This window comes from Aphelocoma coerulescens, chromosome 4A, assembly GCF_041296385.1.
Source record: "Aphelocoma coerulescens isolate FSJ_1873_10779 chromosome 4A, UR_Acoe_1.0, whole genome shotgun sequence".
NCBI classification, from domain to species: Eukaryota; Metazoa; Chordata; class Aves; order Passeriformes; family Corvidae; genus Aphelocoma; species Aphelocoma coerulescens.
The window spans coordinates 17976151-18001911 of NC_091018.1; the positions used below are offsets into that span (position 1 = coordinate 17976151).

The following is a 25761-nucleotide window of genomic DNA, read 5'->3' on the forward strand; positions in this document are numbered from 1 at the left end:
CTCCACCTAAAATGGGCAGAATCATGTCAGGCAATTTGAGAAACAAGGTGATGCAGAGTGGAAGTCAGATAAACTCTACTTGGTTATATATTAATAACCACAGATTTTTAAAAGAGACATTTGGGTATTTTACTGAAAGAGTCTCAAATAAATTTCTGCTACAGTTCAACGCAGCAGTGAGAAAAGGTAACTCCAGTAAACTGTCAGCATTTTATCTACAGAAGTTGATGATGGATGTTCATAAGCAGTTTTCTCCTGATGTTTGCTGCTAAAACAGATGCAGCCCTATATAAATATATATAAAAATATAAATAAATAAGTAAATATATATGCTGAAAAAGCCTTCTCCCAGAGCTCCAGATGGATTAAATGTCTCTTATCCAATGTGTACCCTGAGCAAAGGAACCAACAGGCCACCTCTGTTAGACAATCTCATCTTCAAAGACTAGCTCCAGGGCATCCAAAATATATATACAGAATTTCCTTTACTTTGCGAAAGACACTTTAACTACCATGCCCCAACTGGGGTTATTAATTGTGTTTTAATTCAAAACCAAATAAAACCACCACCAACTCAAACCCACACCATGTGTATTTCCTACAAACCCACACCACGCCGTGCATTCCTACACGACTGGACTGCTGCAGCCCTTTCACCTGTGCATCCAGCCCAGGAAACCTTTGGGAATGATTGTTGTGCTTTATCTTTTGTAACATTCCTCACTGAGGCTTCCGGAGATGATAATACTAAAGCATCTCACGGAGCAAAGCCTATGTTTGTAAAAGCTTCACACTTTGAATACTACAAAATCCCCTTTTTTCACATTTGCAGGGATATGAACAACTGACCCGCAGCGGTGGCTGCGTGTTCTTTGTTACCGAGCGAGACAACTCATCTTGGAGCCCAGTAACAAGAATTCTGTATTTATCTTAGCGGGCTGACCTCTATCACTGCCCCCCAGCATTAAGCAGCTATTTCTGGACGCTTCCAGCCATCTGTGCTCGCTAGAAGTGACAAGAACAGATCCACTCCTTCTGCACGATCTCGATCCTAATTCACTCTTCTTTTTTTTTTTTTTTTTTTTTTTTTTTTCTTTTTAATTCCTTCTTTCTGTTTTTTTCCCCTTGCGCTTTTCTATGTTATCTCCACGCCCCGAATTTCATTTCGGTCGCCCTCATCCAGGCGCCACTGTGTAGAGCCTCAGGGTTAGTGCCTCGCTTTATATGTGCCTTTTTTCCCCCCCCCCCTCTCATTTTTTAAAACGTAATCTTAGCCTGACGTTCCGTCGCGGACACACCTGAGGGGAGGCACAGCTCCCCCTCACGGGGAATTCCCGCCCCTCACGGGCCGCGCATGCTCAGAGGCGCGCGGCGCAGGAAGGGCGGAAGTACCGCCATCGTTCCCGCCCGCGGCGCGCGGTGGCGGCGCTGCGCATGCGCGGGTGAGGGCGGGAGGGGCGGCTGCGGCCAGCGCGCATGCGCGGGGCGGTGGCGGCGGGGTTTGAACGCGGGGGCGGTTGGAGCTGGCGGGAGGCGGCCGTGAAGGGTCAGTGTCCATGGGATAGCCAGCGGACCGCCCTAGGCAAGCAGGAGGGCCAGCTGCCCTGGAATGGTCAGTGCCCAGGGCAGCGGGAGGGTCAGTGGCCGTGGGAAGGGGTGGTCAGTGGCTCCTCCCTTCCCCCGGCCCGGCGCGCTACTGAGGGCCGGGCGGCCCCGCCGGTGCTCTGAGGGCGCCGGGGCCGCTGTGCTGGGCCGGGAAGGCCTCGCCCCCTCGGTCCCCAGGCGATGCACACTGGGGGAGTCGCCCCAGGTGGGGGCTGCAGGGGAAGGGGTGCGTGGGCCGGAGGGTGAGGGGCGCTGGTGCCACACTCCCGTGTGGCAGTGTCGGCACCGAGGGGCTGCTCGCTGTCAGCCAGAACTGCCCTTCCAGCCTGGTACTGCTGCTCTGTTCTTCCCCAAACCTTTCTGGTAGAATTCCTGCAGGACAAAAGAAAGCAAAGCACATGTAGAGAAGGTGCTGAGGAAGCTGAGAGAAAGCTGTTGCTGTACTCCAGAGTGTGGTCACTGAGCTTTGCTGCACAGGAAAACGACAAACAAAGCTATGAGGAAATAGTGATGATTCTAACCTCGTGAGGAAATGAGAGCTGGAGAGGGACTATGAATTGAAAATCATTCTGTTTTATTGTGTCAGGAAAGATAGGCTCCAGCAATCCAAGGACAGGGGTGCACACTCTACCAAGTCCAGGAAATTGTAGCAAAGTTTCCTATTTTGTGGGTAAAAGGTTGATCTCTCCAATATATTGAAGAGAATATGCCACTTTCTATGGCTGTATTTCACCCAGAGCTGTGCAGTTTGGCACTGTTGGTAGCTCTTGTGCCTCATTTGGAAATTTACCAAAATTTCTTAATTTTTCCAATCCTAGCTGGTTAGTTGGAAGGCTGCAGAAGAATCTAATTTTTGTGAAATTAGGAAGAAAAGTGTTATAATCCTCTAACATCTGTACATAACCTTGCAGAGAATCATGGCTTCTTGACTGGTTATATTGGCATACACAATACAAGTAAGGAAAATAATAATGTACAAAATTAAGTCAGAAAAATTTACTCTTGTGTTATGCAGGATGCCTCTAAACTCTGCTTGTCAGGAAAATAAATTTTTTTTTCCTTGCAGGGAACCAGCTCTTGGATGTTCCTCAGCTGATCTCTTTTCTTGTCTAATGAAGGATTGGCTCTCACATGACAAATGAGTAAAATTCTCCAGTCTCAGCTGGGAGTCTGAAAAGATGCAGCGAAGACAGAGTCACACAACCCCAAAGCAGCCTCTGCACGTTCGCCGTAAAAGCCAAACTGATCTCTCTGCGTGGCGAAAAGGAGGGAGAATTGACTCTGAAAAACCTTTGCAGAATCATCAATCTGCTAATGATCAGAAATATGATAGCCAGGAAGCGTCTCTAGAGCAAGCTTTGAGCTACTTGGAGACAGGTAAGAGCATTTTTAGGGTGGCTATCTCGGATTGAGAAGATAATAACTACATTCTTAATTTAAAAAAACCCCTCTAATTCACACTTGTTGTCCCTCTTTAATGCCTGAGCTATGTATTATTTCTTTAATGTCTTAGAAGTTTTCTGTTAGTACTATGTAAAGAAAAAGGAATAGCATAGAATGGTTTGGTTTGGCAGGACAAAACCCCCCTGCCATGGGCAGGGACACCTTCCAGTAGATCAAGTTGCTGAGGGCTCCATCCAGCCTGGCCTTGAACACTTTTAGGGATGGGGCAACCACAGCTTCTCTGGGCAACCTGTGGCAGGGCCTCATCACCCTCACAGTAAACAATTTTATCCTAATATCCCATCTAAACCTCCTTCAGTCTGAAGCCATTCCTCTTGTCCTGTCACTACATGCTCTTGTAAGAAGTCTCTTTACATATGTGTTATTAAAATATTAATAACTTTAGAAGACTTTTACTTCTGTTTTCCCTCTTTAATCCCTGAGCTATGTAATGTTTCTTTAATGTCTTAGAAGTTTTTCTGCTTTGTTACTGTGTCAAGAAAAAGGAGTATATGAAGGGACAGTTCAGATAAGCTGTAAGTTAATTTCTGTTCAGATGTTGTTTCATCCTCCTCTTGCCCTATTTGTTTTTCCTAGTTCAAGACCGTGTTGTGCTGAAGAACAGCGTTCTGCAGAAACACCTGGATGCTGTGGAAAGCACTGCCCTGAAACAAGGGCTGCCCCCTGAAGGGTTTGAGATACTGCTGAACGTGGTGCTCAGCGGCAAATTTGGTACAGCATTTATATACTACTGGTGTATCTTTGAATGTGTCTTTCCCCTCTAATCAAACCTGCTGAGATAATGTGTTTATGGTACTGGTGGGTACTGTAGCATAAAATTAATTTTTCTGGCACGCTTTGGTGTAGTTTCCATTTTCTTTTGTTAAGCTGGAATGAATTATTTGTCATCATTTTGAGGTATAGGTAAGTCCTTACTAAATTCTTATACACTGTTACTTTGAGCAAGGAAGCTCTAAATAATTTTGTCCAGAGGGAATTTTGACCTAAGCTGCAAAACAACATTGAAGAACCTAGTACATGAGCACCATCTTATTTGAAATTGTTTTTTTTTTCCAGCTGATACAGTGAATACTCGTTTATTGAAGAGCCTGATTCCTGCCTCAGTGATACCAGAATGTTCTGTAGTTAAGGCTGTGTCTTGGCTCTGTGTCAGCAAATGCTCAGGCAACATCCAGGTAACTTAGTAAGTGTTTACAGTAGTTATTGCTTCTGCACAGGAACCATAAGAACAGGTTAGGTTGAGGAATCAAAAATCCTGAGGTTTTAATGTACAAGGTCTTACACAAGATACTGTCATTTACCAAGATTGGCAGAGATGCCCATTGCTGGAATGGCAATGGGAACCAAGATACACCTTATAAGTGTCAGTGGAGATTTGGTTCCTGCTTGTCTTGTACCTTTGAACTCCTCAGGAATGGTGTCTCCACCTACATTTCTGTGAAATACTTCTGCTATGTGAGGCATCCTTCAACTTCAGTGAGGTATCCCTTAGGTTACGTGCACCTTGGTTGTGGTGATGTGACTTAACGTTAGCAAAAGAGTCTTTTTCATGTTCACATGGTCTGCTCAAAGGTTTATGTGATAGAATCATTTAGATTGGAAAAGATTATGACCACAGAATCCAACCATTAACCTAATGCTGCCAAGCCAACCATGTCCCCAAGAGCCACATCTGTACATCTTTTAAATCCCTCCAGGGATGGTGATTCGACCACTTCCCTGGGCAGTTCCAGTGCTTGACAACCCTTTCAGTGATGAAATTTGTCCTGATATCCAATCTCAACCTTCTTGGCACAACTTTTGTAGCTTGCTTCTTCTTGACCTATCACTTTTTTACTTGGGAGAAGAGACTGACCCCCACCTCACTTCAGCTTCCTTTCAGGGAGTTGTAAAGAGTGAGAAGGTCCCCCCTGAGCCTCCTTTTTTCCAGGCTGAGCCCACATGTGCCCCATTCATTGGATTCCCTCTCCCAATCACCATTGATACACAAACAGGGTCCCATGGTTATAGAAACCAAAACCCAGTTGCCAGCAGCAGAGGTGGGGCCAGTTGTTTACCAGTGGAATCCCTTGGCAGACTTTCTTCATCTGAATTGCTCCTGAACTGTTTGCCTGTAGGTCTCTAGTTATCCTTGAGAATGGTGTGTATCCTTACTGATTGTGTCTCTGGAGCTGGCTTCTGATTCCTCTGCCTTGCTTTTGCCCATCACTTAATGTAACATGGTTTTTTTTTCTGTCTGCAGCTGCTTTTTTTAAGGTGGCTGATCACAATGTTTGACTTCATTGATCACAAGGAACAACTTCATGCCCTCTATGGTATCTTCTTCTTCTTCCTGCAAGATGAGAAGATGGTAAGGAGACATGAACATATGGAACTGACAAAATAAACCTAAATGTTCATTAGTAGTATGCATATTAATGCTAGAATTAGTCTGGAGTAGGTGTTGTTTAGAAACCATTTTCTGATGGCTGAAATTTCTTACATTTTCACTTTGCATTATAAGATTGCTGGGTAATTTAGATCCATAAACAGGCAAATAAGGTAAGGTTGCTGTGGTCTGTTTGCTTAAACATGCTTCAAAGAATTGCTATGCTGTATCACAGAGAGTGTGAGCCTATAGTCTGTCTAAATTCCCAAGAGAAACAGTGGTGCAGCAGTCTCTGGGATTGTCAGACATCAGCAGCTAAAGTCTCCTGCTCCTGGGCAGAAAGTGACTTGTATACCTTGGGCAAAAAGAAAAAAAAAAAAAACTTTTTGGAGCAGTGTTTATTTAAGGGTGAGAAACTAATTGCTGTTCTACTTAACTGATTTGAAATACAACTTGAAAGAGAACAAGCATTCAGGCAATTTCTGCCATATGGCAGCTGTAAAATCCAGGAATTTTGAAGTGTTTGGATTCAGTGCATATTAAGATGATCTTGGCAGTCATGTTAGGTATTAAATTGTTAATATTCTTTCAGCTTAGGATATTTTGTGGTCAAGACAAGTTCCCAAAGTTCTGAGTTGTATTTCTTGTAATGTTTTTAATGGGTTTTGAGTAATTTTAGTTATAATCTGGATTTAAAATCAGTTATAAAACTGGATTTAAATTCTTAATGTTTAAAATAGCTTTTTCAGGATGATGGGTCAGTTGGAAAGTGAACCAGAGTTGGTTTGAAACTAATTTAAGATCCTTTACAGCCTCAGCTGCAGTTAGAAGCTCTAAAAAAGTATATTGGTTCAAAGATGCCTTTCCTTTTGAAAACGTAATTGCACTTTCACTGCTGACTCTTGTGATTTCTAGACCACGTTCCAAAAGAAATGATCCAAGTTAATTAAATAGCTTGGTTACTGTCAGGACTGCTGACAGTGCAGATAAATTTTAAATGAAGTTGATATTTGGGACTGTCTCTTGTGCTGCTTTTTGTGTGTCCTGCCTTTGTGTCTGCAGCAGCAGGAGAGCTCATTGCTGCCTTTGCTTTGCAGTGCCCCTACATCTGCCACCTGCTCTACCTGCTGACCAGGAAAGAAAATGGTGAGTCTCATCTGTGTGAGCTGAAATACCATCTTGTTTCTGCTTCTGTTTGCTGGTATTGCCTTTTTTTCCAATGCAGCTCATACAATGGTTAGCCAAGATTGTGCTTTTAAGGCAAAGGAAGCATGAGTGGTAGTTCAGGCAAAACTTTGTGTAACACTTTTGCTGAATTGGAAACCTCTCTATTACCCTAGAAATAAGAATTATTGGTTCTGCTTGCTTTGTCATGACTTTATTATAAAAATGTTACTTACATAATTTTTGCTTAAATGTCTGATATGGTGTTTTTTAAATCCTTTATATTCTTAATTGTATTTCCAGTCAAGCCTTTTCGGATTAGGAGACTGCTTGACCTCCAAGCAAAAATGGTGAGTTGATTTCAGATCTTGTAGTTTGAACTATGGTTAATAACGCACTTTGTAAGACTGGTGTCCTTACACAGTGGAGAAGAGTGGCTGGACTTGGAATTGTAGCTTTTAGTCTCTGTAGCATCAAAGTTTCTCTGTTGCATGTGCATCCCTAATTTTCATGTGTGTTTTGTGAGCACATGCAATGATATGCACAAAGCTCGATGTTTTGTGACCAAGTATGCTGAAATCTCTGAAGCAAGGGGCAGCTTCATTTATCTGTTACAGCCTTTAATTTTCTATTCATCATCCTTTTTCAAGTGGTACCAAAAATGACTGAAAAATGTAAGATTGTAGAGGACCTTGCTCCTTTTTTTTTTTAAGAAAAAGACCATTGCTATAATAACATGTTTTTTTAGACAGCAGAAGACTTATTTTTTATCACTTTGATTGTTAAATTCCTTTTGATTAGTTATGACTGCAGGAAGGTCTTCAGTCCTCTTTCTATGGTTATTTCATTGTCCCAGTTTCTGTTGTTTCTGTCACTTCCAGTTTATCTATGGTTACTTGGTGACATACAGCTTTAGAAATTTAGCTTTTACTGATCACTGGGGTTTTTTGTTCTAAAATACAGCATTCAGTTTCTATATTAAAAACATACCCCACATGTTTTCCCTCTTGTTATTTGACAGGGAATGCAGTCTCATCTGCAAGCTCTACTATCCCTTTACAAACTTTTCTGCCCAGAACTGGTGACCATAACCCTTCCTAGGAAAATGAAGGTAAGGATTTAGATTTAGTCAATTTGAAACCAGGATTTACTACAGTATTTGGAGCTTTCTATTTAAGCTATAGCAGGATTTACTGGTGAAGATTAATTCTATTTCCTCTTTTCACTGAGTAAAATAATGTTTGGATGAGGATTCCTTGCCTTGTGTTTTGTTTCCACTTCAGCATAATGAGATGATTTGGTACGGAATGACATCTACCTTTATTTTATGAGGATTACTTTAATCCTTTTTTTTGCTGGATTTGACTTGTTTCACACAATATTAAGTTCTGCAGGAAACAAACTAATTTGTCAAGGCATTGTTCTAATTGCTGATATTCTGAAGTAAAAATGACAATGGAAGTCAGTAAGTAGCTTTGCACTTGGAAAGTCTGTGTCATAGGAAAGAAAAAAGCAGATAGAAAATGTAGGAAACTGATTTGTCAGAGCTGCAAGGAACAGCAAAAAATGACTCCCCTTTTAGAGAGGCCTATGTGTGTGCTCAGCCCTTTGACCATGTATAAACATGTAGCAGAACCAGATACATAACAGAAAAGAGCAGCAGCTGAGACCTAAATTGTGCAACAAAATTTTCTTTCAATGGGATAGCCTTAAAAGTTTGAGATTTTTGTTGTTTTTTAGAACAGACATTTCATTTATATGCAGGCAAGTTGAGTTCCGATAAAATACATTTTGTTTTATTTCAATCTGTTTGTGTATTTATATTGTTCTATAAATTTATACTTTGCATTGTGCTGCACAGTTATCTGTTGAAGAATTTACATCTGTCAAGCAGGGTTGAGTGTCTGTGGTGACGTTTATCAGAAGAGAAACTGATCTTTCTGTTGCTTTGTCTTAGCTTGGCTTCTTGCATGAATGTCTGATTTCTGTTTCCAGACTTACTTCAAGAATTCAGAGGGCCCATGGAAAGCAGCAATCACTGCAGTAAGGCAAAGAAACCAGGGGACCTCTCCCCTCTCCCAGACAGCGTTTTTAGGCATATGTCAACCTCAGTCACGAAAAAGGGTATGTTATGGGTCTGAGACACACCCTAGAAGGTGCCAAGTAGTGGTTTTCATTATGAATGTTGGCAAATAATGAGAGTCTGGCTTTATTTCAGCACTGGGGAGGTGGGGTAGCTGTAAAGAAATGCAGCAATCCATTTTAATGAAAGCCTGGATAACTTTTTTGTGAAACTGGGTCTTTCTGGGAACGCTGTTGATGAGTGCACCCAACTCCATTGGAAGCTGATCGTTGCTAATCCTTTATGTTTCTTTTCTACAGAAATGGAATGCCCAGTTGGTTATACCTGCAAGCAGCACAAACACAAATAATTTAGAAGAGAACAAGGATAAGAACCATGTTAATTTGTACAATTCAAATGAGCCGTTTCCAGTGGAGCAGCTGCGGACATTCCCTCAGCTCCTACAAAATATTCACTGTCTAGAGGTGAGTTTCAGGAAGGTCTTGGTGAATGTTTTGGGAGATCAAAGGACATTCCTCTACACCCTGTTTATATGTGAGTAGTGTGTGGGCTATCTAATTCTAACAGAGCATCTAGTCCTAACTGAGGATGGTGGATGAGTCCTGGAAATGGTCTTGTTGCTGGTAAAAAGATTGGACATGAGATTCTCTGGCAGTTTATTGATGTAAATACTGAATGATTCTTTTCTTTTTTTCTTGCAGTTTCCTTCCCGGATGGGTTCAGTGCTAACAAACCCCTTATTGCTTCACTACATGAACTGTGTGAAAGATGAATCTATTTACCTGAGGCTCTACTATTGGATGGGCCAGATGCTCCAGGAAGGTAGGAACTTTAGTATTGTCTTGTGAGGTAGAGGGGTAAAGGATGTCTGAGGCTTTTCACTTCTCAGTAATTGTACTTTGCTATTCAGATTTATGGTGATAACCATACAGTGCTAAAACAGCTACTGGAGGAGAACTGAATTTGGTTTCTAATTGTGCTTGTTCTTGCTGTGCTCGTATTCAAGTGCAGTATTCTTTCCTGTTCAGAATGCCCCTGGTGTGTGGTTGATAACCCATCTAAAGAAGAATTCAAGAGCTTCCTGAAAACTATCTACAAGGCAGAATGTTTCTTGCAAGTAAGTGCACGTTTTGTGGAAGCCAAGGGTTTCACAAAGTCTTCCCGTAAAGAACTTCTGGCACTTGCCTGTTTCCTGTAGTATTTCTGAGACAGTGACTCAATTAATAAAATTACCTTTACCTATGGCAAGTCAATATTCTGGAAATGGCCTTGTTTTCTGCAGGAAAAATAATCTAAGAATGATAATTTGAATGTCCTGGCAAGTTGTATGGCAGGAAGGAGGTGTAAGCCTCTCTCTCTCTCGAGAGTGATGTGAGCTGGCAAGTTGCAGTCAGATAAATTTTTGAATGTTTCTCTTCTGCTTTTCAGGAGGGCTTTTCTGCCTGTGAAGAGTTCCTTTATAAGACCCTCCCTCTCTGGGATGGCTCCTGCTGCCGGTCAGAAGTCCTCAGTCTTGTGAGTTGGATCCCCCTCAGCAGTGTCTCTGGTAGGTGCTGCAGATCCTTAGGGTGAGGTTGGACAGTGGGGATATTGGGGCATAAAATTTGTGCACTGATATCATGCTGCTTTCTCATTTGTTTCAGATATTAAGTCATACCTCTATGATCCCCTAGCACAGCTCTTTTTCACATCATCCATTTACTTTAAGGTAATTTAAGGAATACAATGGCTGTTTACTTCTATCTTCTACTTCTCTCTTCTACTGCTACCTGTACTTGTGTTAGGTGTAGCAGTCTGAGGGACTCTGTAGGGAACTTCTTTTTGAGAAGTCTGTGCCCAAACAGGGTAAAATACATACTTACAGTTTAACTTCTTTAGGAAATTGGTGCCTTTAAGATATCTTCTTTTTTTTTGACTGGAATTAAGCTGGGGCACTGGAGATAAAAAGAACTGATAGCACACAACACAATAGTTCATTTGTCTTATTGCAGTTTTGACTTCACTCACTACTTGAAATTCACATTCTCCAGGAAAGAGGCAACACATACATTCAGTTCTATACAACACATACATTCAGTTACACAACTTACACAACATACATTCAGTTGTATGTATACAACACATACATTCAGTTCTAGGGGACATGCAACTACATCACTGCTCATGAGAAACTCCTGCTGCCTCTCTTCCTTGCCAGTTCTCAAGGCGTTCTTTGTTTAGAATTATTTGCTTGCATAAATTGTCATCAACCTGATTTCTTTTTGCCTACTGCAGTGCAGTGTTCTTGAGAGCCTGAAAGAGCTGTTGCAGAACTGGTTAAATTGCAATGTGATTCAAGAGGATTTGGAGTTTTCTTCTTTGTAAGTTTGTCTTTAAAAATGCAAACCATGTTCTGTGCATTGCTCACCAGTGTACTTAGATATATATTCTAGCCCTAACACCCAGCATAAAGACCAGCCAGAAGGTTAATAATGCCATTATGATTCTGCTATATTGTAAGCTACCTTGTCAGTCCTGTCCTGTGTCTTTTTTTAGAAGTATTTCTGTTGACAGTGGAAATTGAAATGCCCAGAATCCAAAATCCTCATAACACTGACAGCTGGGTGTTTATAATGGTGCTGATAACAATTTGTAACTGGCTGTATTGAAGAACAAGTGTCTGTTGCTGAGTGTTGGATGGGGCAAAAGCATAAACTTCACTTTTGTTTTACCATTTTCCATGTTACTGTTTGCAAAGAGCTATCTGTAATGTTGTGCCATGTCATTGCTGCAGGAACACCACCCTCTCTGGACTAGTGAACGTGGTGGCTGAGCTGGTCCACTTTGTGGGACGGATCTCAACTGCTGCTCTGCGTCTGGAAAACAACTCCGCGTTTTTGCTCTACTTCATTCTGGATTTCTATGGGATTGTGTGTATCCCAGTCCTTTTGTCTTCCTTTTGAAGTACTCCTAAGGCTGTTTGCATTTTTTAAGCTAGAGCATCAAAACATCTTCCTCATTCTAATTTACAGAATTTTGTGATTAAATGCAAGAATATTCCAAATACTTGGTAGATCTACAGGTGAAGGCTGCTGTTGTTGCATCCATAGGCAGTACTAAATATGCTGCTAGAAAGTGGTTGCTCTTAAGTCAGAGGTGAACTGAGGAAGGAGAAGTAACAGGAGGCTGTAACATGCTTTTTTGATGCTGACTTAAAGAAAAGAACAATGGTCGTTCAATTTCAAACAACAAATCTTTTTTCTTTTCTTAAATGTTTCCTTAAAAATGTGGGTTTTTTTCTAGTTTGTGCTGTAGGCAAGCTAAACAGCATCAGATAGCCTTAAGTCTATTCTCCAGCTTCCTCATGTCCTTTCTGTAGTTGTGTTTACTGTGAGCTCCAGCCATGCTGTAACAGCAGCAACAGCTCCTACAATTTAGATTTGGAATAGTTAAAAAGCAATGATAGTTCTGGGATTTATTTGTAACTGAATTGTCCATTAAAAATGCACAAAACTAATGGGTAACAACAGTTGCATCAGACACCCTGGCCTTCCCTTCTGGATGAAGTTGATGGATATGGCTGGAATGCAGTGTCATGCTCTCTGTTGCTCTTACCTCCTTGAGAGTTTGTAATAATCATTACTTTGGCAGTAATAATCAGCCTGGATGTGCTTCATTCCTGCAGGTGTGTGACATGTACCTGAAGTACAACCTGCCTTTGCTGATAATGCCTCCTGCTGGGGTTTTCTACCCAGCACTGCTCACCATGGATTCTGTCAACTTGAATCAGCTCTGCCACATTATGTACAGGTACTACAGCAGGTGTGGGCTGCAGGGACTCCTTGTCTTCTCATTCAGTCATTTGGAAATGAAATTACTTTGTTGTAAAAACCTGGAATCTACTTCTTGCTGTGCAAGGCAAAGGTGAAAATTCCACTTGTGTCCAGCTTTCATGATAAAGGATTTTATAGCTATAGTTCCTACTCTTTTTTTTTTTTTTTTTTTCAATCTGTTATCCAAAATAGTGGGATTCTGACCTCTTTCCTGGGTGTTATTTCCATATCTTTGATGGGTGAAGGAAGAAGTTCCTCTATTGCTTTGAGAGAACTAAAGTCAGCCAGCTGGAATTAACAGTAGTAACTATAAAACTTCTCACTCCTATACTTAGTCTACTACGCTTGAGCTTTACCTTACAAATTCTGTCATGTGCTGAGTAGGAAGCACTTCTTCCACCTCCAGACTCCAGGAATTTGGGACTGCCTTGTGCTGCTGGCAAGGCCAAAGACAGCAGTGTTTATTGCTCTGTAGGATCCACCACCAAGGCTGCACTTCTTGGCCTTGTTAGTTCCAGTGGCTGCATCTGAGGAGAAAAGTAGCCAATAGCTGACAGCTGGTGCAGGGCTCTCTGTGTGGCTTCTTCTCTAAGGAATCTGCAGGGTAATTAACATGACAGGAAGGTCTCTAGGAAATAAGAGGAGCTAGTGCTTATTATATAGAGCAACTGTCAAGTTGCATTACTTCCAGTGGCTTCTGTTTCTTTGCTTAGTGAATGAAAGTCTCCTTTCTTAAAAACACACTGCATTTCTCTGCTGATTTTAAGGCTGGTTGTCCATTCTTGTGTGTTGTATTTGTGAAGGTGATTGTCCCAGGCAAACTGGTCATGTGTGAATCATTTAAGAGACTAATCTTATTAGATGTGTCCCTACTCTGCCAAGTGATAAAGTCCCTTTGAATTCTTTTTCATGTCTCTCTTTTAAACAATAAAGTTTGATGGTCTTTCTCATGGTGGAAATAAGTTTTCTTGATACATTCCTCCAGCTTTTTTCAACACAGGCATGTAGTAAAAATTTACAGGCCTCTAACTTTTTCCTTCTTTTGTTTTTGTTTTTTTTTTCAGATATCGAACCAACTTGGTGGCTGCAAAAGAAAATGAGCTGAGTAAAAAGGTATTGTGGACACATCTGTTATGTGCTAGAACAGACTTCAGCAAGGAGTTGGGTTGAGTGGAGGGAAGGTGTTCTAATGACCATCTCTTAAGGACTGGAGGGAGCACACAGTTGCTTTGAGGATGTTATTTATTGATTATTTTTTTTTCCCCTCAGAAAATACTGCAGTTCAAGTTCAGTAGCCAGACATACCAAGAGTACAACCAGTACATAATAGCTATGGTGGGCTGTCTGTGGACATCCAGTGTATTCGAGAAGGATATTCATCCTCAAGGTCTTCGTATGGATGATAAACTGCTGAGTAAAACTGCAGTGAAGGAATTAAAAACCAGCTTTAACATTGTCAATCATCCAGCCATGATGGGCTACTCTATTCAATTCCTGCAGCAGGTAATGGTGTAGGCTAAGATTTGGGTTTTTCATGGCACCAGATGTTCTGTCTTGACTGTTTCTCTAGAGAAGTGTCTCTGTGTTTTGGCTGACTTGTAGATGCAACTGAACTTTCAAAAGCTGCTGTGGCATTCTGTGTGTCAGATTAATGGTACAATTTGAAGAGTCTTTCTTTGTGTGGTATGAAAGCAGTTGAATGTATGAATGTAGCAGTTTTGGATGTGAAATTTGTACTTTGATAATTTTGAGATAGAACTAAAATAACTAATTAATGATATAAATGACACTTCAGTAAAAGCTTACCAGAGGTGTGTTTTGCCCCACAAAATAGGCAGTATGATCTAAATATTTAAACTCTAGAAAGTCAAGAAATACATGGTTCATGGTAGAATTTGTTAGCAGTGCTTTCTGGCTCTTGTGGTAGCTTTTTTGGCTTGTTAAAATAGAAATACAAGTAGCTGCTTCAAGTACAGAGGTAAGATAACGTGGTGCTGTCTTGCATTATCTGCTGTGAGTTCTGCCACGAATTCTCTTGAACTGTGGGTGCCCTCAAGTGTTCAGTGCAGCTGCTGAAGAGTGGAGGGAGCAGTTTGCCAGAGCTGTTATTGTCCCAACATGTGTGTGCTGCTCCAAGAAACCAGGTTTTGTAGGCTGTCCAAGGGCTGCACAAAGATGCCAGTTCGCTGTGAGAAACGCTGGCAGGCTCGAGGCAAGCGTAGGTGTGACTCCTGGAATGCAACAAGGGGCACCTGAGAAGTTGAAGCAAAGAATGCTGGTTAGGAACACTTGACAAATTTGCCTTTGTTATGTGCTCAGTGTCCTGAATCAAGCTAGTTTGTGTCTTACTGCTGATTAAATTCAGATTTTGTCTTTGCTGAAGGAGGCTATTTAGGTTTTGTTAGACGAAGGAAAAGACGTTGTATATATCTCATATCTTTTGTCCATGTAATTTTTGTTCTGCTTCTTAGAGTCATGGAATACCCTGCAGTGGAAGGGACCCACAAAAGTCATAAGAGTCCAACTCCTGCCTCTGCAGGACAGCCCAAGAATCCCACCCAGTGCCTGAGTGTTTTCCAAACACTTCTTACATTCTGTCTGGCTTGGTGCTGTGACCACTTCCCTGAGGAGCCTGTTCCAGTGCCCAATCGCCCTCGGTGGGAAGAACCTTTTCCTAATATCCAACCTAAACCTTCCCTGACACAGATTCCTAATTCTTTGTAGGTTTTGCACATTTAAATAAACCCCAAACTACAAACCAACAACCATAAAACAAAACCAAAACCCACCCAACCTCAAAATCCCTTAAAAAAACCCCCCAAACCTTCTAGTGGGGAATTCTTGCATTCTCTTCCTACTGTAGAACTAGGAGAGATTTTGCTTAGCAGCTATGACAAATGGGTTTTAAGGCAGGAGGAAATGATGTTGAGCTGCAAGGACACATTTTCCTCAGCAGTGCTGAGCACCAGAGGGCACTGCTCTGCAGCACTGGGGGAACACAAGCACTGACCTCGGTGTCAGTTCTCTCTTCTTGCTCTTTCTCATTGTTGTGAATGTTTTGAAAAGGAATCTTTTACACTGTACAGAGACAATGGTAAAGATACCTGTGAATATTCCAAGTTGCTATCCTGTAATGCTGCAGCACAGGGCAAGAGGGTCCAGATGTTACCTTGCCACTTATGCACAGAGTTTGATGCTGGAAGCCCCCTCTGAAGCAGGATTAAAAATCTCTGAATTTCTTTGCATGCCTGCAATTCCTTATTTAGGGGGGGACTTAGCAGAGACCCAGCAACTCTGGACATACTTTTTATTGTTTTATTGTTTTATTCCCTTTCCTTAAGATTTGTCCTGATGATACCACCTTCAACTTCAAATTAATTAAGGTAAGATTTCTTGGTTTAGTAAATAAAGCAGGCAATTTTCAGCAGCTGTGTTGAAGATGATGAGGTTATAATATTCACCAAACTTACAATTGTTGTAGAAAAATTTTGGAAGGGGAAAAAATCCAGCTGTAGGCTTTGGTTCAGTCTCTTAACAGGGCCAAACAAGAGGACATCAACACCTGAGAAGTTACATATTTGTGGCTAGTGATTTGAGATTTTATGTATTTCTTCTGTGACTCAGTGCAGTGTCAGGACAGGGCTGTTTATTGCTCTCTGCAGGCTCTAGGAAAAGTTACATTCTTGATGCACTTAAAGCTCATTGATAATGCAAATTCTGCTTCCTATTATATTTCTGAGACAGATGTGTAGCTTTGTTACAGCTTTGACCAGGAATCCTCCACTGAGCAAATACAGTAGCAGTTGGTATCCTTTCCTGTATCACGGTGTACTTCACACCTGACCTGGAGGAATCACCACTAGTGATGGAAGGAAGGCTTTAATATCCATGTTCATTTAGTTCCTGACACACTCCATTGATCCAATAGACTTTGCTCTTTCTAGAACTGGGATTTATAAAAACTTGCAGTATTAAAGAAAGATCATGATTCAGTCTAAGAATGTGAATTGTGTAATTGTGGGCATTTGAGAACAGCAGGTGAGCCTGTACACCTGTGGGTAGTTACAGATGTCACACAACATGTGGATGTCCCACAGGAAGGCAGGGTTTGCAGACCTTTTCAAATTGGCTTAAAAAAGGTAAAGCTTTGTTCTGCACATCTGACTCTTCTTTCTGGTGTACAGGGGAAGAAGTGGGACTGGTATCTGGAATATCTCTACTCCCAAGGTTTGAAGGGGCTGAAGGTCTTTATTGAGAGCAGCATCCGTCGTGTTTCCCAGGCCTCTCACAGCAAAGCAGCAAATGTGGAAGTGTGACCCTGGGACTCACTGGAATTCTTCTGTCATCTGGAGCAGACTAGCAGACTCTAAAGGACTGTGCCACTAATTCTTCCTTCCTCAGAGGAAAGAAACAGAGCAATTACTCTTACCTGCACTCTTGTACTGACATCTCTCTTATGAAAGTGAAGACACAGAAGGAATGTTTAGGCTGGCTTGGTTCACTAACACTGAACCCCCTCTTGTCCCTGCTAAACTTCTCTGGTCTGAAGCTGATGAGCTCTGTGTTATGTAACATCCACCTTTTTCACCCTAAGTGTTTCCCTGTTGGAGTATCTGATTTGATTGAGAAACAAACATTTTTCCATCTCAAAATTGCAGCAAGTAGTGGTGCTTCATTTATAGGTGATGTTGACCCTGGCCTGCTTTGCTTTCTTCAGCAGCCCATAATGAGAAACAACTTAATCAGCCTTTCAGGGTGTGTGTGTATTGGGTTGGAGCAATGTGAGTTTCCCAATCCCTTGTTGTACCCTTTATATACTGACTTTTAACAGGCTGACCAAGCTGACCTTCCTGAAATTAATTTTCATTTTGGGGCTTACAGAACAGACTTTTTGCTAACTTTGGTTATGATGATGTCCTAGTGCAGCTGGAAAATTCGGTGTTCAGTTGATGGTTTATTGATTTGAGCACTTTTACAGTGTTGCCACCAGCTCACCATTTTCTATATTGATAAGTGCAAATGTAGCTTTTCTTTTTGTGTTTTTAGCTCTGTAGGTGTTGTATATTTTGTGTACATATGTATAATTTATATTCTTTAAAATGTTTCTAATGTGTTGTTTTGAAAAAACTCTTCTACAAAATGAATCTTCTGTTGTCATTTCATTTTAAGTCTGAGTAGAAGTTGAGAGAAGCTGAACTGAAGTTTCCAAAATTTGAATGAACTTTATTTTTCTGCTGTACAACAAGGTTGTAACCACTTGAGAGTTGGGTTAGATTATATTGAATTTTGCATTGTGAATCTGTACTTTGGTTCAGTAAAGGAATCAGTCCTGAGAGCAACTGGAGCCACTAAAGATGTTTGCTTTCTTCATCCCCTCAAAATCAGACTGCTTGAGTACCACAGTTCTCAGCTCAAGTACATCTGGTTAATATGTCTAAAGCACTGCCCTTCTCATTCATCTGTGTTATCCCAAGTAGAATATGTGCTGCTTGCTAATTTTTGTCGAAAGAAACATCTTCAAAACCCTGATTATATTTTTTCAACAGGAGAAACTCTATTAAATTAAATATAAAATTCCTCCAAGTGGATATGTTTCAAGAGGTGACCCTAACATATAATGAGTTTTACCATTTCCCTACAAAGCTTCACAAGGTTCAAGGTGTTATTGGTGTTGGAAATGTCATTTCCACTTATGCTGGAAAGCCTGTGTGCTGCAGTCCCTGAGGACAGCTTCATCCTTACCTTTGTCCTTACACCATGCAGGTTTCTTCAGATGCTGACCAGACTTGCACTGCCACACTGGGATGCTGTACAGCAGCAAGGCTGGAGTGATTACCTGGGCCCACTGACAGGAAAGGAGCAGGTGCAGAGCATCTCAAAGGAGCAATAGCCAGGAAGACAAGGCTTCCTGTTGCCTGGGTGCTGTTTGGAGTTTGTGGAAGATGCAGAGCTCTCTGGCATTCCTGTCAGACTGACAAGGTGCTGCCAGAGGCTTCATTTCACTTGTGAAAGATGCCCAGGTTCTTAAGAGTTTGTGTGATGTGTGTAAATGAATTTAAAAGGAGCTTATAGCAGAATCCTTTAGGATATACTGAATATTTTACAGTTACTGGTCCCTGAGATCAGTTTTCCCTTGGGGTTGGTGTTTGGTTGAGAAAACAGAATTGTTTTATGGAAGACTTGAAGCATCACAGGTCTTTTATTATACCCTGTGTTGTGAAAGTATTTAAGCAGACTGTGCACAGTTTTGACATTCAAGTGCACAGGCTGGGCACTTGCAGAACTACATCAATAGGACAGATGACTTGATTTTAATCTCAGCTTTTTTTTGTTGTTGTTATTGGACAAGATGCCTGTTTAAAATCCATCCCATGCAGCAAAGATGTGCCTTGTGTTACTGGGCACTAGAGATAACTTTTAGCCTCTATGCTCTGGTAACTCTTGTCTTTTTTGACATTTGGACATTTTTCTTCTCTTTTTTTTCCCCCCTCTATCTGACTAGCATTGCACTTGAGTGGAAGAATGGCCCTTTTAGGGAGGAATGTGCTATTCTACCTTTTCTATTTTCTTATCTTTTTATTTTCCTGCTTGCTCTTTGCATTTGAGTCATCACAGCAAATTTTGCAGACCATTATCTGTTAAAAGCATATGCTCAAAGACTTGGCTGACCACAGCTGCTCTGAGGACTAAAATGGACATAGTCAAGACCCGTCCATGTCCTGGTAAGTGACAAATGAGTGATTTACCTGTTTCTGCCCATTGTAAGGTAGGTGGACACTATGAAACTGTAACAAAAACAACTGTGCTGTGGTGTTGTCCCAAGGCTTCTATAGGCTTTTGATTTAGGGGTTTTGTAATATCATAAGCAGGCCATGGCAGTGGCCATTTCAGTTTAACCACATCCTGTAGCATTGCTAGTAGCCTTTTAGCTGATTTCAAAAAGTGAGGCCTCTCCCTTTGGAGCAATCTCTGAGTGGGTATTAAATAGGATTTCAAAGTACTGGGCCAGAATCCTGTCTGGGGTAAGCAGGCACAGCTCCACTAATTTCTAATGGATCTGTGTTGAGTTGCACCAGCTGAACATCTGGTCCCCAGTTCACACAACCAAAGCCATTAACCCCTCCCTGTCAGACACAGTGAGCATTCTGCATCTGAAAACCCAAATGCCTTGGGCTAGAGTTAATCCGAATTCTTCTTCTGAAGCCATGTTTGCTTCGTGTTTCTTTTCATCATTTTTATTTTGTGGTGGGACACTCATTTGTGCATCTTCATGAATCAGAGTCTATTGCCCTTTCTGAGAGAGCTTGCTCTGAAAGAGTTAATAATTTCAACCTGTTTTCAGCTGGAATGAAGAAACTGGTTCCTCTGTATCCCTGCTTTCTATTCTTTTGTTGGCCTACTTCCCTCTGCTTGCATTTTGCATTCCTAATGCCATGAATAAATCAGGACCCAAGGATTTAGAAGGTGGTACAGCTGTAACCACTCAGAAAATTGAATCTGTGAGGCTTGTGCTGCAGCTCTAACAACTGCCAATGTGGGTGCTCCTGAACTCTTCTAATAGCATTTAACTGCTACCAAAACAAAATTCACTTTGCCTGTTTTTCTATAATGTTTAAGATGTTTGTGCCTCTACCCAGTGTCTCCTCACTTGGTTGCCTTTGTCTTTTAGGCAAAGCTCAGTTGTAAGCCCTCTAGGGCAGGGTAATCACCTCCTGGCTGCTGTGACAAAATGGCTTATCACAAATCTGTGCACAGGGGAGACAGGAACAAGGGAAACTGTGGCATCTGACCTGGCAAAGGGTTCATTTTCTCCACAGAATCGCAGCACAGTGGAACTCCTGCCTGGCTGTTGTCCTAGATCTTCTGATAACTTGTCATTAATAATACACACTGGGCTGATTTGTAGCTCTGTGGATCCTGAATGAGTGTGTGAGGGAGCTCTTTATGTGCTCTTTAGTCAGGGGATGCATCTAGTCTGCATGAAAAACAACAGATATTGGTAAAAAGCTTGCTCTGGATGATGAATGTCTAGAAAGAACAAAGTCTTCAAGTATTTTCTTCCAGGAAAGATGATTTATGTTGTCCTGATGGGTTTCCCTCATTACAGCTCTGCTTTTTAAAATGGAAGCAACAATTATGGTCAGATGAAGGTTGGATTTCACCAAACCCTGCTTTTGACCAAGAATGCCTTTTATGTCCTTAGCATTTGGTGATGTGGTTTTGGGCACAGGATTCCCAAAAACTGTATGTAGACTTGTTAGACCTGTCCAAGTAATTATAGTTGGCAAGGGAGGTGTTGAAGTACATAAATAACGTTCTGCAAGGTGTGTATCTTTTGAGGATGCCTCTCTGCCCCTCAGCTTCCTGTCTTGGAGGAGTAAAAAGTCTGCATAATGGAGGGTAAGATTTTTTTTTTAAAAAAGGCTTTAATCTCCAGGCTCCCCCTTGCACAAATGTAGAAACTGAAACAGTTGATCTTCAAAAAAAAAAAAAAAAAAAAAAAAAAAGCTGCAGGTACCTACACAGGCTCTAAATACCATTTTAACCTTGGCAATGTTTAGAAATCTGTAGGCTGAGGCGTGATCCCGTTCTGCAGTTTAATGAGTGAACACGCATCAGGCAAGCTGTGGTACCTGCCAGAAACGTGACACAGGATGGGCTGTTCCAGCACAGCCTCAGTCATGGGATATTTAAGTCACTGTAACGTGGCTGAGCTCCTGAGCTTCAGGCACTGGGTTTAGGCTGCAAATTGCAACAAATACTTTGAAAAATTTTACTCTCTGCCCAAATCCTTTGGGCTCTTTGAAGAATTCAGGGATAAGCTTCTCCTGTGAACATATCTTTTTATGTGCAGCTGTCTCCCTGTGCAGTTTGACTCGCTCTGCTCCAGTGTCTGTGCTGCCTGTGAGCGTGATCTCTGCAGGAAGAGGCTGCTCTCTGCAGGTTTCCTCCCAGCCCTCTCTCCAGAGTCTCTAGGCCTGTAACATCCCCATCATGGTTTGTTGTACACGGATCACTAAGCAGTTTCCTTTCTCTTAGGGCACCTCTGTTCTGTGTCAAAGTGAATCTTCAGCAGCTCCTGTGTGATTGCTTTCCTGCTCCTTTGTGTGCACGGCCCAGTAAATAAGGAGGGGGGGTGGAAAGCAGTTGTAAACGTGTTGACAGCTTTTGAAGAACAAAACAGTCCCTGAAAACTGCCTTGTCTGCCTTACCCTCTTCTCCTGCATGGTTTTACTTTCTTTTCTACCATTTTCTCCTTTCTCTTTTCTTTCTCCATCTCTTCCCCCAAATTCTTTTACGCTGTTTTGATACCCACCCCTCTTTCATTTTTTTTTTCTTTTTCTTGCTGCTCTGAAAAGATTTCCTCTCTCTCCCTTAGCCTCTGTTTCTCATTTGGGGGGATTGTTTCAGTGCCTGTGTGGGAACAAAAGGAAAGGGGGATTCATTCTGTTTCTGAGTGCATGACAGCTGTCTGCCTGTATCAGTTCTCTGCCCATTCTTCTCTCTCACCCCAGGTACCATGTGTTTAGAAAGTACCCTGCTGTTTTTCTAAATGCTTTCAGCAGGATAGAATCTGCTCTGGGAAGGTTTTTGTGCTTATTGATGCTAGCAAAAGAGGTACCGTTATTTATTTTATATCAGTTATTTAAACAAAACAAACAAAAAAAGCCCCCTAGGATGGTACAATATCCAGTCAACTAAATTCTTTTCTTAGGGCCCTAATTCTAGTTTTGTTCCTTCTTGTTGAAGAAAGGCTCTTTGTGCTCTGCTCCCAAGCCTGCTGGCCTGTCTAATGTACTGGAATTGATGGGCAGGTCTGCCCCTTTGTGCAAGATCTGTTCCTATGGCTTCCCCTTCACAGGTAGGCACAGCACAACCACTGAGATCCATGATCCTGCATCAAAACAGAGCTACAGCTCTTTGGATGTGGACAGCTGTGAGAGAACCCAGCCCTGTCTGATGCTTTAATTAGGAGGAAACCTGGAGGAGGGAGCCCCATGTCTCAGGAAAACAGGGATTTGTAGGCTCTTGGGGAGAAACTTGATTTCCTCAACCAATAAGGGACCTTGTCCTGGCTCACAAGCCTTTCACCAAACTCTTCTTTCAGCAGATGGATCCGGAAGGGCTGTGGGTGTATGGCTCCAGGGAAAGTGTTCCTCTTCTTGGTGTCTGCCTGTGTTCTCCTTTTAACAAGGATAAGTTTGCATTCTGTTCCTGGGTAAAGCATCATTCTCTAAAATACTTTAATTGGGATGAATTGATTAATTTGAGCTTTACTCCAAAAGGGAAAGAATGTACCAAAGTTTCCAAAGCATGGTAACAATTCTTCCTCTTCTGTACTAGGGGATGATCCTTCTCTTTCAGGAGATGTGATGTTTCAAAGGAGGGAAGAGTAACTGCACATTTTGGGAACCAATTCCCTGTGACAAGGACTATTTTAGAAGATAAAGTTAATTGATGGGAACTTATGGGAAGAAAAATATAAAAGTAATAGCCTTTCATTATATTGAACCCTGAAGTTTTGTGTTGAAAATGTGAACGCCAGAATTTTAGTTAATGTTTTTATTTGGTTGGTAATGCAAGAATAATTAGTGTGATGGATGTTCCAGTTTACATGTGGCTAATAATGGCTTTGTATATGGAGAATGTGAAACAGAATTTAGGCTGAAAGCAGACACAGCCCTTATTTCTAGCTTTTAAAATTTTCAAACTAAAAATACTGTCAGTCTCTATATTTAATGTCAATTTTATGTTCAAGCCTTATAAAACCTGTCTTAATTTTTACCTATTGTATGATTGTACATTGTATTTAGCACTGTGCCTATCAAGATGCCCCTGTTGGGTGGGTGGACGTTGTTAGTTTTCCTAACAAGGGACATATTTGCTGTTTCATAAAACATAAAATGCCTGAAATGTTTTATTAGGGGAAGACATGAGGTAGGTTCCACTGTATCTTCTGGAAGCTCAGCTCTTGGAGTTCCTTGGGAGATTTTTTTTTGGCTTAAATTCTCTTCAGAACTCAAAGCACACCAAATTTAGCCTCTCAGCTCAGAAACCTTCCCATACACTTTAAAAAGTTGTAGTGCTTATGTGAAAACTGCGATTATGACACATCCGAGCTGGTCTCCCTCATTCCCTTTGAGTTCTGAATTCCTCCTCTCTTTGCCCTAATTATATCCTTAAAACAGAAAGTATTGGGGCACTTGGGAAGATGTTCCCAGCCCTGGAAGCAACTCTCCCAGCAGAAATTCTGGTTTGCCTCATAATTTAAACTAAACTGACACAAGAGATTTTTTTTTTTCTCTAGTGCATTTTGCTGTCCTTAAACAATCAATAATTTAGGATGCTTGTACTGCAAAGCACCTTGTTTTTGTGTCTGTTCACATCTCTGTGCTGATGTCTGTCTTGTGTGAATGTGTAACTTGGCTTGATATGTTTATCCATGTTGCCATGTCCCTTACAGATGCTGGTGGTGACAGACACATGCTGCTGTCGATTTGGTCGTGTCTCTCTGGAGAATGGTGGCTTTGGAGTTGCCTGGACAGACTCTGTCGTTATTTCCCCCCTCACTCTCCTTATTTAACCCAGGACTTCTTATTTGTGTGTGTGCACAAAAATAGCCCAGCAGAGTCTCTGCTCATTTTTGTCTTCTGATCCATATCTGGGTGTTTTTTTTGGTCTAAATAGAGCTTTCCAGGAGGGATTTTGTTACATCAGTACAGCTGTTGTGGAAGCAGAAGCTACTGAAGAAGCTTTTAAGAGCAGAAGGTGTGGAGTGAATAAGTATTCTTGGGTCAGTACTGGAAGTGTTCAGTGTTGCTCCTTTTGGAACCAATGATATGGAGGTTGCTATTTAAAAATCTCCTTTCAGTGTAGTTACATGAGTTTTCTGTGCCCCACTTTGCTCTGCTCCTGACTCCTGGTGCACCCATCTAGGAGGAAGGGAGAACTTCCTTAGGGTCAGCAGCCCACCTGCTGCAGATTCGAGCTGGTACCATCACAAGGAGCTCACCGGTTTCTTGAGGACTCTCTCAAACATATTTTTCACAAGATCAGCTATATTTTGAGTTTTAAAACTTCTCTAGGTTTAAACGGGTGGCCTAGAAAAGCTTTTGATCCGTTCACATCCCCATGGTATGGTACTAAAGTTTTGCTCTGTGAGGTGCCCAAACTGGCTGAAAGGTGGCTGTGGGCTCCCCACCCTGCTGGGCACAGCCCTGGAGCAGGTTGGGTCCTGTCCCTCTGGGCAGCACCATTTCCTGACCATCATCCCTCAGCCCACAGGAAGCCTTGTGATGCTGCAGGGAGTTTGCCAGTTGTTATTTCCATTGCTGGCTTGGCCAGAAGTGATTTTTTTCAGGAATGTGGTAGAGTTGTGAAGCTGTTACACAGCTGGGTCTGAGTGAGCCAAGTGAAGCTGCATCTTAGGATACACCTGAGATGGGGAATAAATGTATGAAAATGGAAAATGTTTACAAACAGCACTGATATTTCTGGATAACATGACTGTATGAGCAGAAAATTAACATCTTTAGTCTGTCAACTCTGGGGAAAAAAGGGCTATAAGGCTCATTAAAGATTGTTCTGACAAGGACCAGGAAAATTATATTTCCCGAGTTTTAATTTTCCCATGGAGAGGCTGACACAGTCTAGTGCTTAAAACACAGAGCTGGGATTAGATTTGAATCCTCTTTCTCACCAAGTAATTTAATTCTGTTTCTTTTTGTGGTGTATGAGAATAACATCAGCGGTGACTTGAGTGGTTTGAAATCCTTGGGTGGAATGATCTGAAGAACTGTAAACTCTTATCTATGGACCAAAATCCCAACTCTGTGTCTGTTTGTGTCCTCATCCAAGCTAGCAGCTCAAATCCTTCTGTTTCTTGTGAGCTGAGACAAGATACCCTGACATTTAAAAGATCTTCCCAGCCTGGAGAATTGGCTCCTTCCTTTACTTATTTTTCTTTTCTAAGAAGAACAGGAAGCACATCCAAAATTAAGCGATAATCCTATTTTTGCTCCTTTAATTTTAAAATGGGCTATTCTTAAATTATAAAATCTTGTGTCAGATAACCACAATTTGGGTAAGGAAGGAGGCGAATGTGTCTGGCATTTTCCAGCACACGCGTGGCCATATCTAACCTAAAATGAGAGACGCCAGCCCCGAGAGGCGGTGGGAGATGTCGGCGAGGAGTGGGAAGCGTGTCTGAGCCCAGCAGCCCGTGTCAGGTCTCCAGAGGTCAGACCACGGCGCTTTCTGTGTGT

At 41.7% G+C, this 25761-nt stretch overlaps 1 protein-coding gene across 6 annotated transcripts; it reads left to right on the plus strand.

The window, feature by feature from the left end:
• Window positions 1–1423: 1423 nt before the first annotated feature.
• On the plus strand, window positions 1424–17840 carry CENPI (centromere protein I). 6 transcript variants are annotated; one of them, XM_069015584.1, is made up of 21 exons: window positions 1424–1442; window positions 2672–2982; window positions 3646–3780; window positions 4126–4244; window positions 5312–5419; window positions 6535–6583; window positions 6905–6951; window positions 7623–7712; window positions 8597–8725; window positions 8984–9148; window positions 9386–9506; window positions 9713–9801; window positions 10113–10230; window positions 10328–10392; window positions 10959–11044; window positions 11458–11593; window positions 12349–12473; window positions 13561–13609; window positions 13766–13999; window positions 15838–15879; window positions 16681–17840. In XM_069015584.1, the coding sequence occupies exons 2-21, from the start codon at window positions 2784–2786 to the stop codon at window positions 16810–16812; spliced, it is 2238 nt and encodes a 745-aa protein (XP_068871685.1). In that variant the 5' UTR covers window positions 1424–1442; window positions 2672–2783; the 3' UTR covers window positions 16813–17840. The 6 variants fall into 6 exon arrangements, with proteins under 6 accessions (XP_068871685.1, XP_068871683.1, XP_068871682.1 ...); XM_069015582.1 differs by lacking the exon at window positions 1424–1442 and adding an exon at window positions 1491–1546; XM_069015581.1 differs by lacking the exon at window positions 1424–1442 and adding an exon at window positions 1497–1612.
• The last annotated feature ends 7921 nt before the right edge of the window (window positions 17841–25761 follow it).

Bases quoted from the DNA above. Each gene is read 5' to 3' on its own strand.
- CENPI (XM_069015584.1), top strand. From the start codon at position 2,784: ATGCAGCGAAGACAGAGTCACACAACCCCAAAGCAGCCTCTGCACGTT. The intron at 4,245-5,311 runs GTAACTTAGTAA...TTCTGTCTGCAG, and splicing joins AATGCTCAGGCAACATCCAG to CTGCTTTTTTTAAGGTGGCT. The intron at 13,610-13,765 runs GTATTGTGGACA...TTTTCCCCTCAG, and splicing joins AAAATGAGCTGAGTAAAAAG to AAAATACTGCAGTTCAAGTT.